Genomic DNA, 12,902 nt, shown 5'->3' on the forward strand with positions numbered 1-12,902 from the left:
ACTGGAATGCCCTACCACACACTATCCGTGGAGAGGCCTCCCTCACCACCTTCCGCAAAACGCTGAAGACTACCCTGTTCACATAAGGCTAGACATACTAGCAGGATTACCCCATGTATATTGTATCATATGATCAAAAGCAATATCTGTACCATCAGTATGTCATCCTGCAACATCTACAATGTGTCAACAACCGCTATCTTACCTGTACCATGTAACTAAGTCATTGCAAGTAACAGCGCCTCAATGCCCCTGGGCTGCTTGTGCGCTATATAAATGTAAGTAAATAAATAAAAAAAATAAAATCCTCAAATGTAAAGATTATACATCCCGAGTCTAAATCCGTTTAGTTACTGGAATTGATGAATTTTTATTTAACTAGGATGTGCTATTTCTTTTAGCTATGTGGTGAAAAACGAATAAGAAGGAGTTAAGAATAATAATTACGTGTTTGGTAAGCAGGGTTATTTCCTTTCTGTTTAGATTTCTTTATCCCTTTGTTGTGTCATTTTTGTGTGAAGTCAAATGGATTGAATGCTGTTTTTAATGTTGTCATTTTATAACCATATACAAATAAAGTTCATGCTGGATTACACTGGAGCAAATCCCTCTAGCACCCCAACTGCAGGTGGGGGGAAGCTAACTCCAGCCACCGTGATACCTCAATTATATACATGCACATAGCACACCATTTCTTATTTGCCCAGAGTGAAATATCTCTTTTGAATGGCTAGTGACGAGTTCAAATCTTGCGCTCTGTGTTGGCCATTTGTTTGATTTTCAGCAAGTCCATGTTAGACTAGGTAGCTGGCAGAAAACTCAGTGGCACAATTATGTCGTGCATCGGGACCAAACGGTGGGTGCTTATCACATTGGGTATCCAAAATTGAATCACAGCAGTACACTGCTTTGGTGTGAAAATGGCTGTAATTTGTCTGGGATACTAATAATGGTATGTTTCCTATTAAAACTCGTTTTAAGTTCACTTCATTCTCCGATTTCCTTGACTGTCCCAGAAATGTGGGCTTTTAATATTCAGACGTGCTCCTTGGAGAGCAAAGCTTCTGGAGACAAACTTAAATTATTGCAGATTTAACATATGAAAGCACAGCATTTGTTCAGCTACAACCAGTTTAAAAACTTCTGTAATTAAAAAGTGGGTTAAAAGCGCTTTGGGGTAAGACCAAATTCAAAGCCACTGTCGTAGGGGTGCCAAACGCCATTCATAAATAAAACCAACCCCCAATTCTGTCAACTGCAAAATTTGCAGCAGCATTTGGTAGGCCTAATGGGGACTTGAAAAACCTTTTGCAGCCACCGGCTGAAATGAAACCTTTTCAAAGCCCCACAATGCTGCTGCATAATTTGTTGCCGCCAGAGACTGGTTGATATAAACAGTAAGGATCAAATCTGTTTGACCATACACATGCCAATGAATTTGGAGATGCCACCCAGCCTTTAATTGAATTGTGTTTTCTGTTTTATGACATAGGCAGTGCTGACCGATTTTGGAAATCGGACGCGGAAATAATCAGACTCAGTCACCCTTGGTATGGCAGCCCTTTGCCATAGCATGGTTACCATCTTCAGGGAGTTCACATGCCATGACAGCAGATTTGACTATGTTCACTGTTAGTTCCAAGTCAGACATTTCGTATAGGTTAAAATTAACTGTTGGGGTGCAATCAAAACAGTATCATCCGTATATGCCATGACTGAAGTTGTGTGATTACCAATACTTGGTGTCCAAAAAGGCCTTCTCCAGACCATTAATTTAAACTGTAAACCGCGCTGCCGCCAATTCACAGCCTTAGCATACAACCTTATTAACTTCAAAGTGCTGGGTAAATTTGTCTTGTTCACTGAATCGTATGCAGGCTCTATTACCACTATGTATTGCCTCCAAGGCAGTTAATTCCCGGACACTTCAAGGACCTGAGCACCCCCCACAACCTAGGCCTAGAAGCTTTGTCGAAGGTGGTACCCTGGTCCATGAAGCCACGTATGGGTTCCCTCATAAAAATTGATCGGGCTTGTTCACCAGTCCCCAGACCTGGCGTAAAACCCAACTGGGTATCGGATCAAATAGAATTACCTTCTATCCATTTACTAGTGCCCACAAACCAATCTCCTGACGATAGAGGGGAATTGCACGATCACCCTTGTAAGTGTGGGGAGCATCTTTCCAAGAGAGCGGAATTACCCTACCATTCAAAATTGCATTAGAAAAATCGGCAATAGTGGGTGCCCAAAGATTTATATGGCTCTGGAAAAATCAATTCGGACAGTGGCCGGGGCCTTGTGAGCTTGGTCCTAGTGTGGCGATCCCGAACAGCGTTAACAACTCCAAGGATGCACTTAATTGGGCTTCTCTCTGACCGCTATACAAATCATGAAAATGGTCCATCCTGGCAGCGGCTGCTACCAGCTCCAAGTTTTCTATTCTAGAACGGTCCTGAATTGGTGCCCAAAAACTTTCATAGGCTTATTGTAGTTCTGGGATTGTTTCCTTTGATGAAATCAGCTTTACAGTGATCTGTGTTGAGCTGCATGACCACACTACGCCCCCCGCCACATGATTCAGTCTACTACACTTTACTGACTGTTGGGTGCGACAGGATGGTTTCACCCTTCTCGTCCTCCCAATGTTCACTCGCTGTTCTTGGAGTCCTTGTGTTTTTTTTTTTTCCCTGTTTTTCTTTTCTGTGCTTTTGCCAGAACCATTCTAATTTGCTTCCACTGTGTTTTTTGTATTTATTTTTTGTGCTACGTCCTGAAATAGACGTTTGTTGCTTAGCTTCCTTGACTCCGTTCCGATAAGAGGGTGAAGCAACGACCCTGTCCTTTCTGCCAGCAGATTTGTACCCACACATGGGGAGTTTCATTGTCACTCTGCATGTCGTATATTTTGGGGTATTTGCAATAGAAAGTGGCTATGCAGCACGTTGTTGGGGTGAGGGTCAGGTCAACCATGCGCTCCTTTCCTTGTGCACCAGGTTTCATCCCCACACGTTACATGCTAAGTTACTTCATGGTAGGTATCGTCGTGGAGCGAAAATGGGTATATTTAGAGGACCTGGGGTTCGAGGACCACACCCCCATTGAAAAGAAATTACATTTTTAAAAATCTAGCACAAAGTAGTTTGCAAGTTTGCAATTTGACAGTGCAATCACGTAGAACCATTCCTTACGACTCAGCATCTGAAGCCCACTTGTGAATACTACGGTTTGGGTTATTTATTGGTGGTTGCACCATGGTATTGCTTCCACTTGAATCCGTTGGACTGCTGGTCCCTGTGCCAAGTTATTCGCAATACCGATCACCCTTTCAATTAATGTTTTATACCTGGTTTAAGGCGTCCCTTTTCAACTGCTGCTGTCGAACCTTTTTGTTCTGCCAAACTAACTGTCCTTGTATAACGAACAGTAAAGATTCCTGGCCACTGTATATGTATCTTTCCTGGAATGGATGTGCTTCATTAAATTCTCTCACTGCTACTGTCATCTAGTCATGGCGCAATCCCCAGGCAATTCTCTGCGCCTAGCTACGGGATTTGATCAGCCAGAACTGCAAAGGTGACTGCTCCTGGCCAAGCCCATGTCGGTACCTCCCCAGAGAACACCTCTACGGAAGGTTGACGGTGCTCGTCTGGGGAGTCTCACTGCGACTGGTCAATGACAACTGCACCCCACTCCATGATATGTTGGGACTGCCTGGCAATCCTCCACTACCATCCCTTTTACACAATGAACTAGACCAGCTGCGTGGATTGCTCTCGTATATGTAGCCTACAATCTGTCAACTACCCATTTCATATTATCTGGGGCTGATCTGGGTATCTTGATGTATGTAGTGCCCACTCCTATTTTTGTGTGGTCTGAAAATCTGTTAAAACTTAATCATGGGGAATTCCCTTTTCGCCCCAGACTGAGGCACTATTGTGTCGCATTTTTTAAACCAACCATTTCGTAAAGAGTAAATGAAAATGAATACCCATGGCAATGGTCTTGTGTTGCAAACCGCATCACTCGTGTTTTTTGCGCTGGCTTGTCTTTGTGGTGCTTAAGTTGTATTGGCCCTAGAAGTTTGCTTAATAGGTTGATTGTGCTGGATTTCATGGGTGCTCCCTTTAAAAGTGCAAACTGCTATTCTAGCCGCCACGATTGCTCAGCTAGATAAGCGTTCAATTTAGTGGTCCATTCTCAGGGATCGGCTCAGGATTTTGCAGTCACAGGCGTGAATGTTGCAGCACCCGCTGCCCTTAATCCGCCTGGGGGGAGATAAGGACATATCTAGGACCTCCCTCTAAGCCAGGGGTCCCCAACCTTTTGTGTGCAATGAGCAAAATTGGCATATCAAATTAAATGGTGAGCAACATCAATTTTTCGACGGAACATATCGGCGCACAGTTGGCGGACAAATTGTTTGCAACACAAATTAGAAATGTAACAAAGTTAAAACTGTGTATAGAACATTTAATTTGCAGTACTTAATAGTTATCTAGACCACGTGTTATTCTAGTCAAGGAAATGTGGCAGGCCTTTAACTTAATTTGACGTTTAGTGATTTCCAAGAAATGTTGAGGAGATTGAGTGGTCAGTAGTACATTTTTAGACATATAGGACCAGTTCAGCTGTTCAAAAATAGAGTAGGAATAAGTAAACATTACTAGGGGTTTCAGGTTCCTGAGCAAAATATTAGTGCAAATGTATGGACAGTAAAAAGGGCCACAAACGGGGCACTGATTTTTCAGATCTACTGAGATTTTGCCTAAGAATCTATGGGATCTTTAATGGCAAATGGTGCATTCCTAAGCATACGAGATCAGCAATACTGTTCCACAGTCATTGATGACTGTATTGTGGATGTTTTTTTTTCTTCAGGAATGTTATGAAATGGTACATTTCTTATTGAACAAAGAGTAAACACAATCCTCTGGAGTTCATTTTCCAATGGCCAGAGTAGGCACCACGAAGAAGATATCTGACAGCCAGAGCGACTGGTTGGCGATGCCTACGCTCGAAAAGGAGGCATTGGAAAAAATTACTAATTCACAAGAAATAAAGATATTCTCTTAAAACTGTTGAACAGTTCAGAGGCCACAAAGGAAAGCGAGAGTTTGTTTGAGTCTTTAGGAGAAACTATCCAGGACAGAGCTATTGGCAAACCAAGTTTAGGAGCTCCAGGTTATAGAAAGGGATGCACCATGGTTCGATGCAGAATGTAGAATCTCAAAAAGAAAACTGAACCATGATTTAATGAGGGGTGTGTACACTGCTGGTCAGATTTATAGTTTCAAAATGGCATAAAAAATTGCCTTAAGTTAAAAATAACTTAATTGGATTGGGATACAGGGAAAATTGATTATGAAAAATGTGGGAATGCATTTACCGTATCTGCCCATTAACCATGTGCCAGATGGGCACAGTATCAAACGATTACCATTTTTCCACTAGGACACTATGTAATATAAATACAGGTGACACCAAAATGAATGTTGTCGATAAATATGGTGGCATCAAACATAAACCTCACTTGTACAGAAAGTGTGCATGCACATTATTTAATAAATGAAAGTTGGGTATGCATACCACTTCCTTGTCCACTATGCTCATACTAGCTGTACCAAGGAACGGAATAGGCCAATTTTCTCCATGACACAAACATGGTTCAAATAATGTGCTCATTAATACATTTATCAGCTGGGCAAAGTAACTGGGGATGACAGGGTTTTAGCAATGAGACTACCATAACTAGTAAGGACATTTACTGTAAAATTATGTGCATGGTGGCACCAAACACAAATCTTGCATGTACAAAAATAAGCCAGCTGGAAAAACAGCGGCTCATTGGCCAACATTCTTGCACAGTCCAGGACTCTGTACTGACTACAGTGCTACGGAGGTCTCATCCATTCAGCACCTCCTTCTAGGCCTCCACACAATGGCCCAGAGCAACTGGCGAGCAACAATTTAGGGTGCCGCGAGCAACATGTTGCTCCCGAGCTACACGTTGGGGATCCCTGCTCTAAGCGCTAAGAATCCGGCATGAAATGCTACACAAAACTATAGTCCTGGGTCGGCAAAGGATGAACATTTCAAGTTGGTAGCTGCTAAATGCCAGTTCTCAACAGGCACAACCACATCATTTCTTTCTTGTCAGTGGCAGTTGCAAATTGTCCTGAATGGTATTTGCTATTGTACTATACAACAACGGTATTTACAGATGGGCTTAATCAGTTTCGTTGGTAGTCTGTGTCTATTTTCAATCACATAAGCAGCATTTTTAAGAAATTAGCAAAATAGATTGTTACCAGGGCTACTTGTTTGCGACTAGAAATGTGGTGTATTATGGCCTGAACTAGAACAGCTTTTATCGAATTCCTTTCAAATGCTCGACTCGAACGGAATATATGTTCCAAGGCAGTGGTCTTCAGTTTACAGCTCACTAGATGTTTTAGACTACGGCTCATGATGACTGACTTTTGATTATGCTTGCTAGTACTGAATGTTTAGTTCAATCTGGAGAGCAGTTATAGATGCCTGTACCAGGGGGATTGCCAATGTAGACAGCCTGGTATGAGGCAGGCATGAACTGACACCCAGCAAACCCGAAGGCGAAGCTGGCGCAAACCAAGTACTTTGGAATACCCTGTCTGCGCGTGACAATCGATGTAATTCCAGCATCCCCTCAGAATGATCATATCAACAGAGCTTGGATACCAGCACCCCACTTTGCTTCAAAGGTCATTCTTCAGCCTCTATGGCAAGGTAAGCCTCCGCCTTGCGCCCATTTCTTGGCAGCCCCAGCAGCAGGCCATCCTCACACCCTGCCTCACAGCATCAGACCAACCTCCAAAGTCATCTTCGTGGGTGATCTAAACCTGGGACTTGTGGAGACCATCAGACAAATATCCCCTCTCACTTGCAAACATATTGGTTTTTCATATCTCTCGGCCCAACACACTGACTAGGAAGGTCGTTCAACTGGCTTGCTGACTTGAACTGCAACACAACCAATACTGCCATCACCCCCAATCACTGGTCTGACCACTAGACTATCATGTGCTTGTAACCTTTGCCCAAATAACCACTGGCCACCCCTTACCTCTGGCCCCCCGCAATTGCACAATGCTTCTGTAACCTCAATTGGGGAAACCTCAAATGTTCCCAAGTTTATCTTTAAGAGCCGCCCATTATTCATCCAATGCATTTAAAAAATCATGCGCTATGTCAATTTTTCCATGTGCCCCACATTTTCAGCAACCAGTCCAATTTTGTTAGGTACAGTGGGTTGTCTCCATTTGAGCAACTTCCAGCCTACCTTCTCTAAACAGCGCTTCCAAAATCCTCAGAGGTGACTTTTGCACCTCCTGATTCAAAACATAATTGTGAACCCCAGCCACCTGGTGGCACATTAAACTCTAAATGTAAGACCTATCTAGTTATGCCATGGTGGCTTCTGAGTTGCACAATTAAATGGTCCCAAACCCTTGGAGGTCATTATTCAGCCACAAATTGTCAATGATAAACTGTTCATCATTGACAATTAAATTTGGATTTCATAACGTCTGATTTGTCGGTGATATATATGCGTAGCATTGTTCAAAACTGACAGTGGTTAGAGCGCAAGTTACCTTCCCAAAACCTAAAAATGATTGTCTAATTTTTACAAACCCTGTGGGTGGGTTGTGGGAATAGTGTGCTCGCTGCCACCTCATCCTTTTGTATCGGTTGTTTGTTTCAAATAGCGAGTGGTCAATAGCGCACAAGAACTAGATCATGATTTGCCTCTTTTAAAACCTGCCTTCCGTTTTCCCTTGCATGGGTGGGCCATTGTTTTTATTGGTTGTGTGCATGTTTGTTAGTTTATAGAAACTTATTTTTGTATCGTAGTACTATAGTGCCAGCTAGGAAGCCTCTAGAGAATAGCCATGTTACTGAACGTGGCATCTCTTTGCCTTTGTGGTATCACTGTTGGTTTAGTATTTGTGCGGTTGAGTAGATTCTTTAGCCACTACTGCAGAGCAGTAGTCCTGTTGACACGCCCATTCCAGTTGTAACCATGTTGCTTTAATATGGTAACTCCGACCTGACTGTTTTCTTAGCCAGTCAAGACTGCAAGCAATTTCAGCCCCACGCAATTGTTTTCCTTCCCTTTTATATTGGTTCATATTAGTCCCAATCTCATGTACTAGTACCCAATTGCTTGCTATTTGCTATTCCTCTGTGTATGTATTGTTCCATCTACCAAGTACACGGATCACCAGTTAACGGGGTGCTATACAGAAGGCCTACTTGACCAACATTCTTCTGAAGTGGGTGAAGATCCTTTGCCACTATTCCAAACTGGCACCCATTTGAGATTGGTGTGGTTTTTGAGCCCACACCCTGCTTCTCCTATTATCCATTTAATTTTTTCTTTCCAAGCCTATTTCCCCCGTTTTTCTTTGCTTCCATGTTGGTAATGATGTGTTGCCTTGTTTTCCCCCCTTAGACCCCCTCTTTCCAAATTATTTCTACCCATTTTCCCTTGACCCCCAGCCCTAAACTGAACCCCGGCCCTCATTTATATTTTCTGCATGTTCTGTTCCCTTGCTAAATTTTTGTGCAAGTGGCATTTACCCTTTCATTGTAGTAATGTAAAAAATCGGGCAGTCGTCAAACGAGGGATTGTGCAGTATTATGCAGTTAACGACTATTGTCTCCTCTTGGGTGGGCTCTAGGTCGTCTTGCTGCAGGTGGTGGAATGTTGGATTTCTCGTGCATCTCAATTACCATATACACCATCAAATGCACAATACCATAGTCGAGTTCCATCCCTACAATACCACAAACGCTGTCTACGTGTCGACACCCCAGTCTCCGGTCGGTGGCACCCTGTGATCATTGCTGTTGAAGGCTGCAGAGCTTTCCAGTGTGAATGCCATCGACCATAAATTCGTAGTGTACATCGGGTTTGATGGTAAATGAACATGTTTATGAGTGTAAATGCACACACCTATCTGAAGGTAGTGTGCTGTACCCTAGAGTGATAGGCAGATCAGTCTGGGATTATCGCTCGCATAGCTGTCTTCCAAACCCTCGGGCCTAATACCTCAAATGAAGACGAGAGAATTCAGAGACCCCCTGGATACAGTGACCACCGCCCCCACCATCCCCCCCACTCCCCCGGAAGAGTTCATATGGATGCTTCTCCTGTGTCTGACCTTGATGCGTCCCATGGACTTGGTAGTTTGTAAGACTTTTTGTGGTGTTTTTATTTGTTCATTCATTGAAGTCTGGTTTGGTCCATGCAGGATTCTGAAACGTAGATGCCTTTATGAATGGTTGTCATTGTTCATCACTACCTCGAAGACACTGTAAAAAGCGCTTTAAAATGTGCTTGTTGTGGGAGAGGTTACATATTTAAGGCTTCAACACTATGGGTTAGTTTCCTGCACTGTGTACCTATTCTAACTGAGCAAACTCTGACCTTGAGCAGGATAAGGGTGCCACTGGCTACCCTGTGGATATAGATATATTCTATCTCGATGAGTGGTGTCTGCATGAGATTGTCTTTTTAGGTGTTTACGTCACTCATTGAAGGATTACATTTGGTGTTTCATGTGCGCACACAGGGATTTTTTTTTAAGTTGCTATGGTAGTGTACTACTCCTGGCTAAATACGACCCAACTATTACGTTCTAAATTTAAAATGTTGTGGATGTACGTTAAATGGAAGTAAATGATATTCTTAACATCAAATGTTCATCGGTGTGTTTCTTTTTAGGTTTCCAAGTCCGTCGCTGGGACCTGGGTCTGTGTCCAACCTGCCTGCTTCTGAAGAAAATGTGGAGTACGTGCGGACTCTGTATGATTTCCCTGGAAATGATGATGAGGACTTGCCTTTCAAAAAGGGTGAGGTTTTGGTCATTATTGAAAAACCAGAAGATCAGTGGTGGCGTGCCCGAAACAAGGATGGCCGTGTTGGAATGATTCCTGTTCCCTACGTGGAGAAGCTAGTTAGATCCTCCAAACCTGGACACAGGAATTCCAACAGTTATGGCATTCCTGAGCCTGCACATGCATATGCCCAGCCCCAAACCACAAGCCCTTTGCCTTCTGTGCCTGGTACACCTGGCGCTGTTATCAACCCCTTGCTCTCCACGCAGAATGGACCGGTCTATGCCAAAGCTATTCAGAAACGTGTCCCATGTGCTTATGACAAGACTGCTTTAGCGCTGGAGGTGAGTTTGTGTTGTACTGCATGTGTTTTGTTTAATTTTTCTTCCCTTCTCTTATAACATGCACCTATTTTACTAATGGGGTAAATGTATGTTACACATTACATATCCGTTAAATGGATGCTTAGGCAAACAATCCCACAATGTATGTTTCGTAGATGTTGCGGTTTCAAAGATTGTAGGTCTCCCCATTTCTTGCCCTTTTAAAAGCTTTGATGTGGGATGGCATGGGCTTGAGTGTTGCCAGTTGTGGGTGGGGAGCTGTGGGTGTGACTGATACAGTTGGTCAACCAGGGTAATTGTAGTGGACCATCAGCTGGAACCCTGACCACCTTTTGATGGTGATGTTGCTGAGATTTCAATGTTACCCAAACCAAGTCCGAACTCTTTCCTTGTTGTTGTTTTGTGTGTGTGCAGAAACCTACATTTAATTACCAGTGATGAATGGAAGCAGCCCTACAGATAAGGGGGTGTATTGCCACTTTTGCTCCCTGAAAATTGGTAAATGCTCCCAACAAAAACCAGAAAAAGGAAATGTACAATCTTGTACCCCTGCTTTCATCCTCACAGCTACATGGATATGTTTGGACTAGTAGTACATAGGAAGAAACTACTATTTTAACTGCCGGATTTGTATAAACATGTAACGTTTTAATGTGCATGAATAACTAGTTGCAAAGAAATAAAAATTACTCATTGGGAAGAATTGGACTTACATTTTTACTCCCTAATAATAAAAAAAAAATCATTTTAGTCCACCTGTAAAAAAAAAAAAAAGAAAATAGGGAGTAAAATACTTCCACTTGCAAATCTTATCTGCAGCACTGAATGGAAAAATAGCAAAGCCATTTTAGGAGGTATACATCTCCCCCCCCTCTGCCCCCCCCACAATTCTCCTGTGTAGTTTCAGTTCTAATTCTATTATGTTGAGATGAGTCCTCTGTAGACAGTTTAATTGGGGTACACCATTTCTCTGTTCTCTCTGATTCACGACCCTCCTACTTTGCCGTGAGCCAACCTGCCTTTTTTTTTTTTTTGTAGGTTTGATGCAACTGCTCGCCCCTTCCGTCATTATGTAGTTATAGTACGTGTCTGTCATTCCTGGACTTGTTCTTCCAGCCTGTGTTAATTGCCCTGCCCATGGGCCAGCTGTACCTTTATCAAGAAATCTCCCTCGGGGCAACAGGGAGGGAACATTGGAAGGAAAGATAGGGAGAGAGGGGTTCCACGGAGGGAAGCGCTCGGCAGTAGGTTGCAAGCAATTAAGTGCCTGGCAGAGATCACTTCGTAAAGTGGTCAGTTGCTATTACAATAAGTGTAGGCCTGTGAGACTGCACAGCCCATTGGGTGCCCAAAGGCAGGTGCTGGGAGTGGGCAGAAGCTGGATGGGTCGTGGGGAGCAGGACACAAGGACCCTTGTCACCAATCTCAGCGGCGGTGGAGTTTAGGGGGGTGGGGAGGATGGAGGAGGTGAAAAGGACCGTCTTGAGGATCTTCCGGAATTTGAGGAGATCTGGATCAAGACTGAGAGGAAGGGGGAGACTGTTCCAGAGGAGGGAGCCAGCCGAGGCAACAGATTGGGCACAGCTCGTTTAGAGAAGCGCTTGACACGCATAGAGTTGGAGCCAGTGCGGCTAAAGATCTGGAGGGAGAGCTTTTGTTGAGAGCCAGTTGTAGATGCCGTGTTCCCTGTCCCCAGACAGCCTTATGGATGATGCAGAGGGATTTGATTTTGATCCTTGCAGCAACTGGGAGCCAGTGGAGAGATTTTGGGGCTGGAGAGATACGGTCCCTGGGCTTGAGGCTAAGGATACGTCTTGCAGCCCTATTTAGGATAAGCTGATGGGTACATCGAGGAAGAGGGTAGATTAAGCAAGAGGCTGTTGCAGAAGTCCAGCCTCGGGAGTACCAGAGCTCTAGAGACATTGAGCTTCTGGGGGGGGGGGGAGTGAGGAAACAAAGGATTCCTTTGAGGCGGTGAAGTTGAAAATGGGCCTTCTTGCAAGGTCCTTGATGGGAGGAAGGAAAGGGAGGAGTCGAAGAGGACTCCAATGTTTCTGGCATCAGATGAAGGGGGAGAGCCCATAGAGGGTGGCCAGAGTGAAGGGAAGGAGTACAATGGGAAGGGTCTCCGTCTTGCTGATGTTGAGGCAGCGATCATTGAAGGCAGATCAGGACTGGATGGCAGAAAGGCAGTCAGGAATGATGTTGGAAGTAAGGAGAGGATTAGATGACAGGTTTATCATATCTGCATAAAACTGGAAGTAAGGGGACAAAATTGAAAGTAGGCGAGCAACTGGAGCAAGATTGATAGAGCCAGCGAGAAAGGTTAGAGCCCTGTGGGACGCCACATGTGGAGATGGAGGTGGGAGAGGAGAAACGGCCCAGGGTAACCTGTGCGGATGGTCCGTGAGGAAGGTGATCAGCCAGTCCAGTGCCCTCTGCAAGATACTAAGGGTATCGTGGAGCTGTTTTGAGGATTGAGTGGTTGACTAGATCAAATGCAGGGGGGAGATAAAGTAGAATGAGAACAGCTGGAGAGTTAGTCAATAGATGCAAGCAGCTTTTCACGGGTGTTCAGGAGAGCAGTTTCTGTGCCTATGGATGATCAGAATCCAGATTGATGGTCATGTCAGAAACTGACAAGCACAGTATGCTGGGTCAGTTGGCGGAAGA

General features: G+C 44.0%; 1 protein-coding gene across 1 annotated transcript in view; it reads left to right on the forward strand.

Annotated features, from left to right (window-relative positions):
* The window catches only part of CRKL (CRK like proto-oncogene, adaptor protein), a 124,709-nt gene that overhangs the window by 15,070 nt on the left and 96,737 nt on the right, over positions 1–12,902 (forward strand). Inside the window, exon 2 of the mRNA XM_069619885.1 lies at positions 9,773–10,229. Coding sequence (XP_069475986.1) covers positions 9,773–10,229 — 457 coding nt within the window. The remainder of the gene's footprint in view (positions 1–9,772; positions 10,230–12,902) is intronic.

The sequence above is a fragment of the Ambystoma mexicanum genome, chromosome 10, assembly GCF_040938575.1.
Source record: "Ambystoma mexicanum isolate Mex_15411 chromosome 10, UKY_AmexF1_1, whole genome shotgun sequence".
NCBI lineage: Eukaryota > Metazoa > Chordata > Amphibia > Caudata > Ambystomatidae > Ambystoma > Ambystoma mexicanum.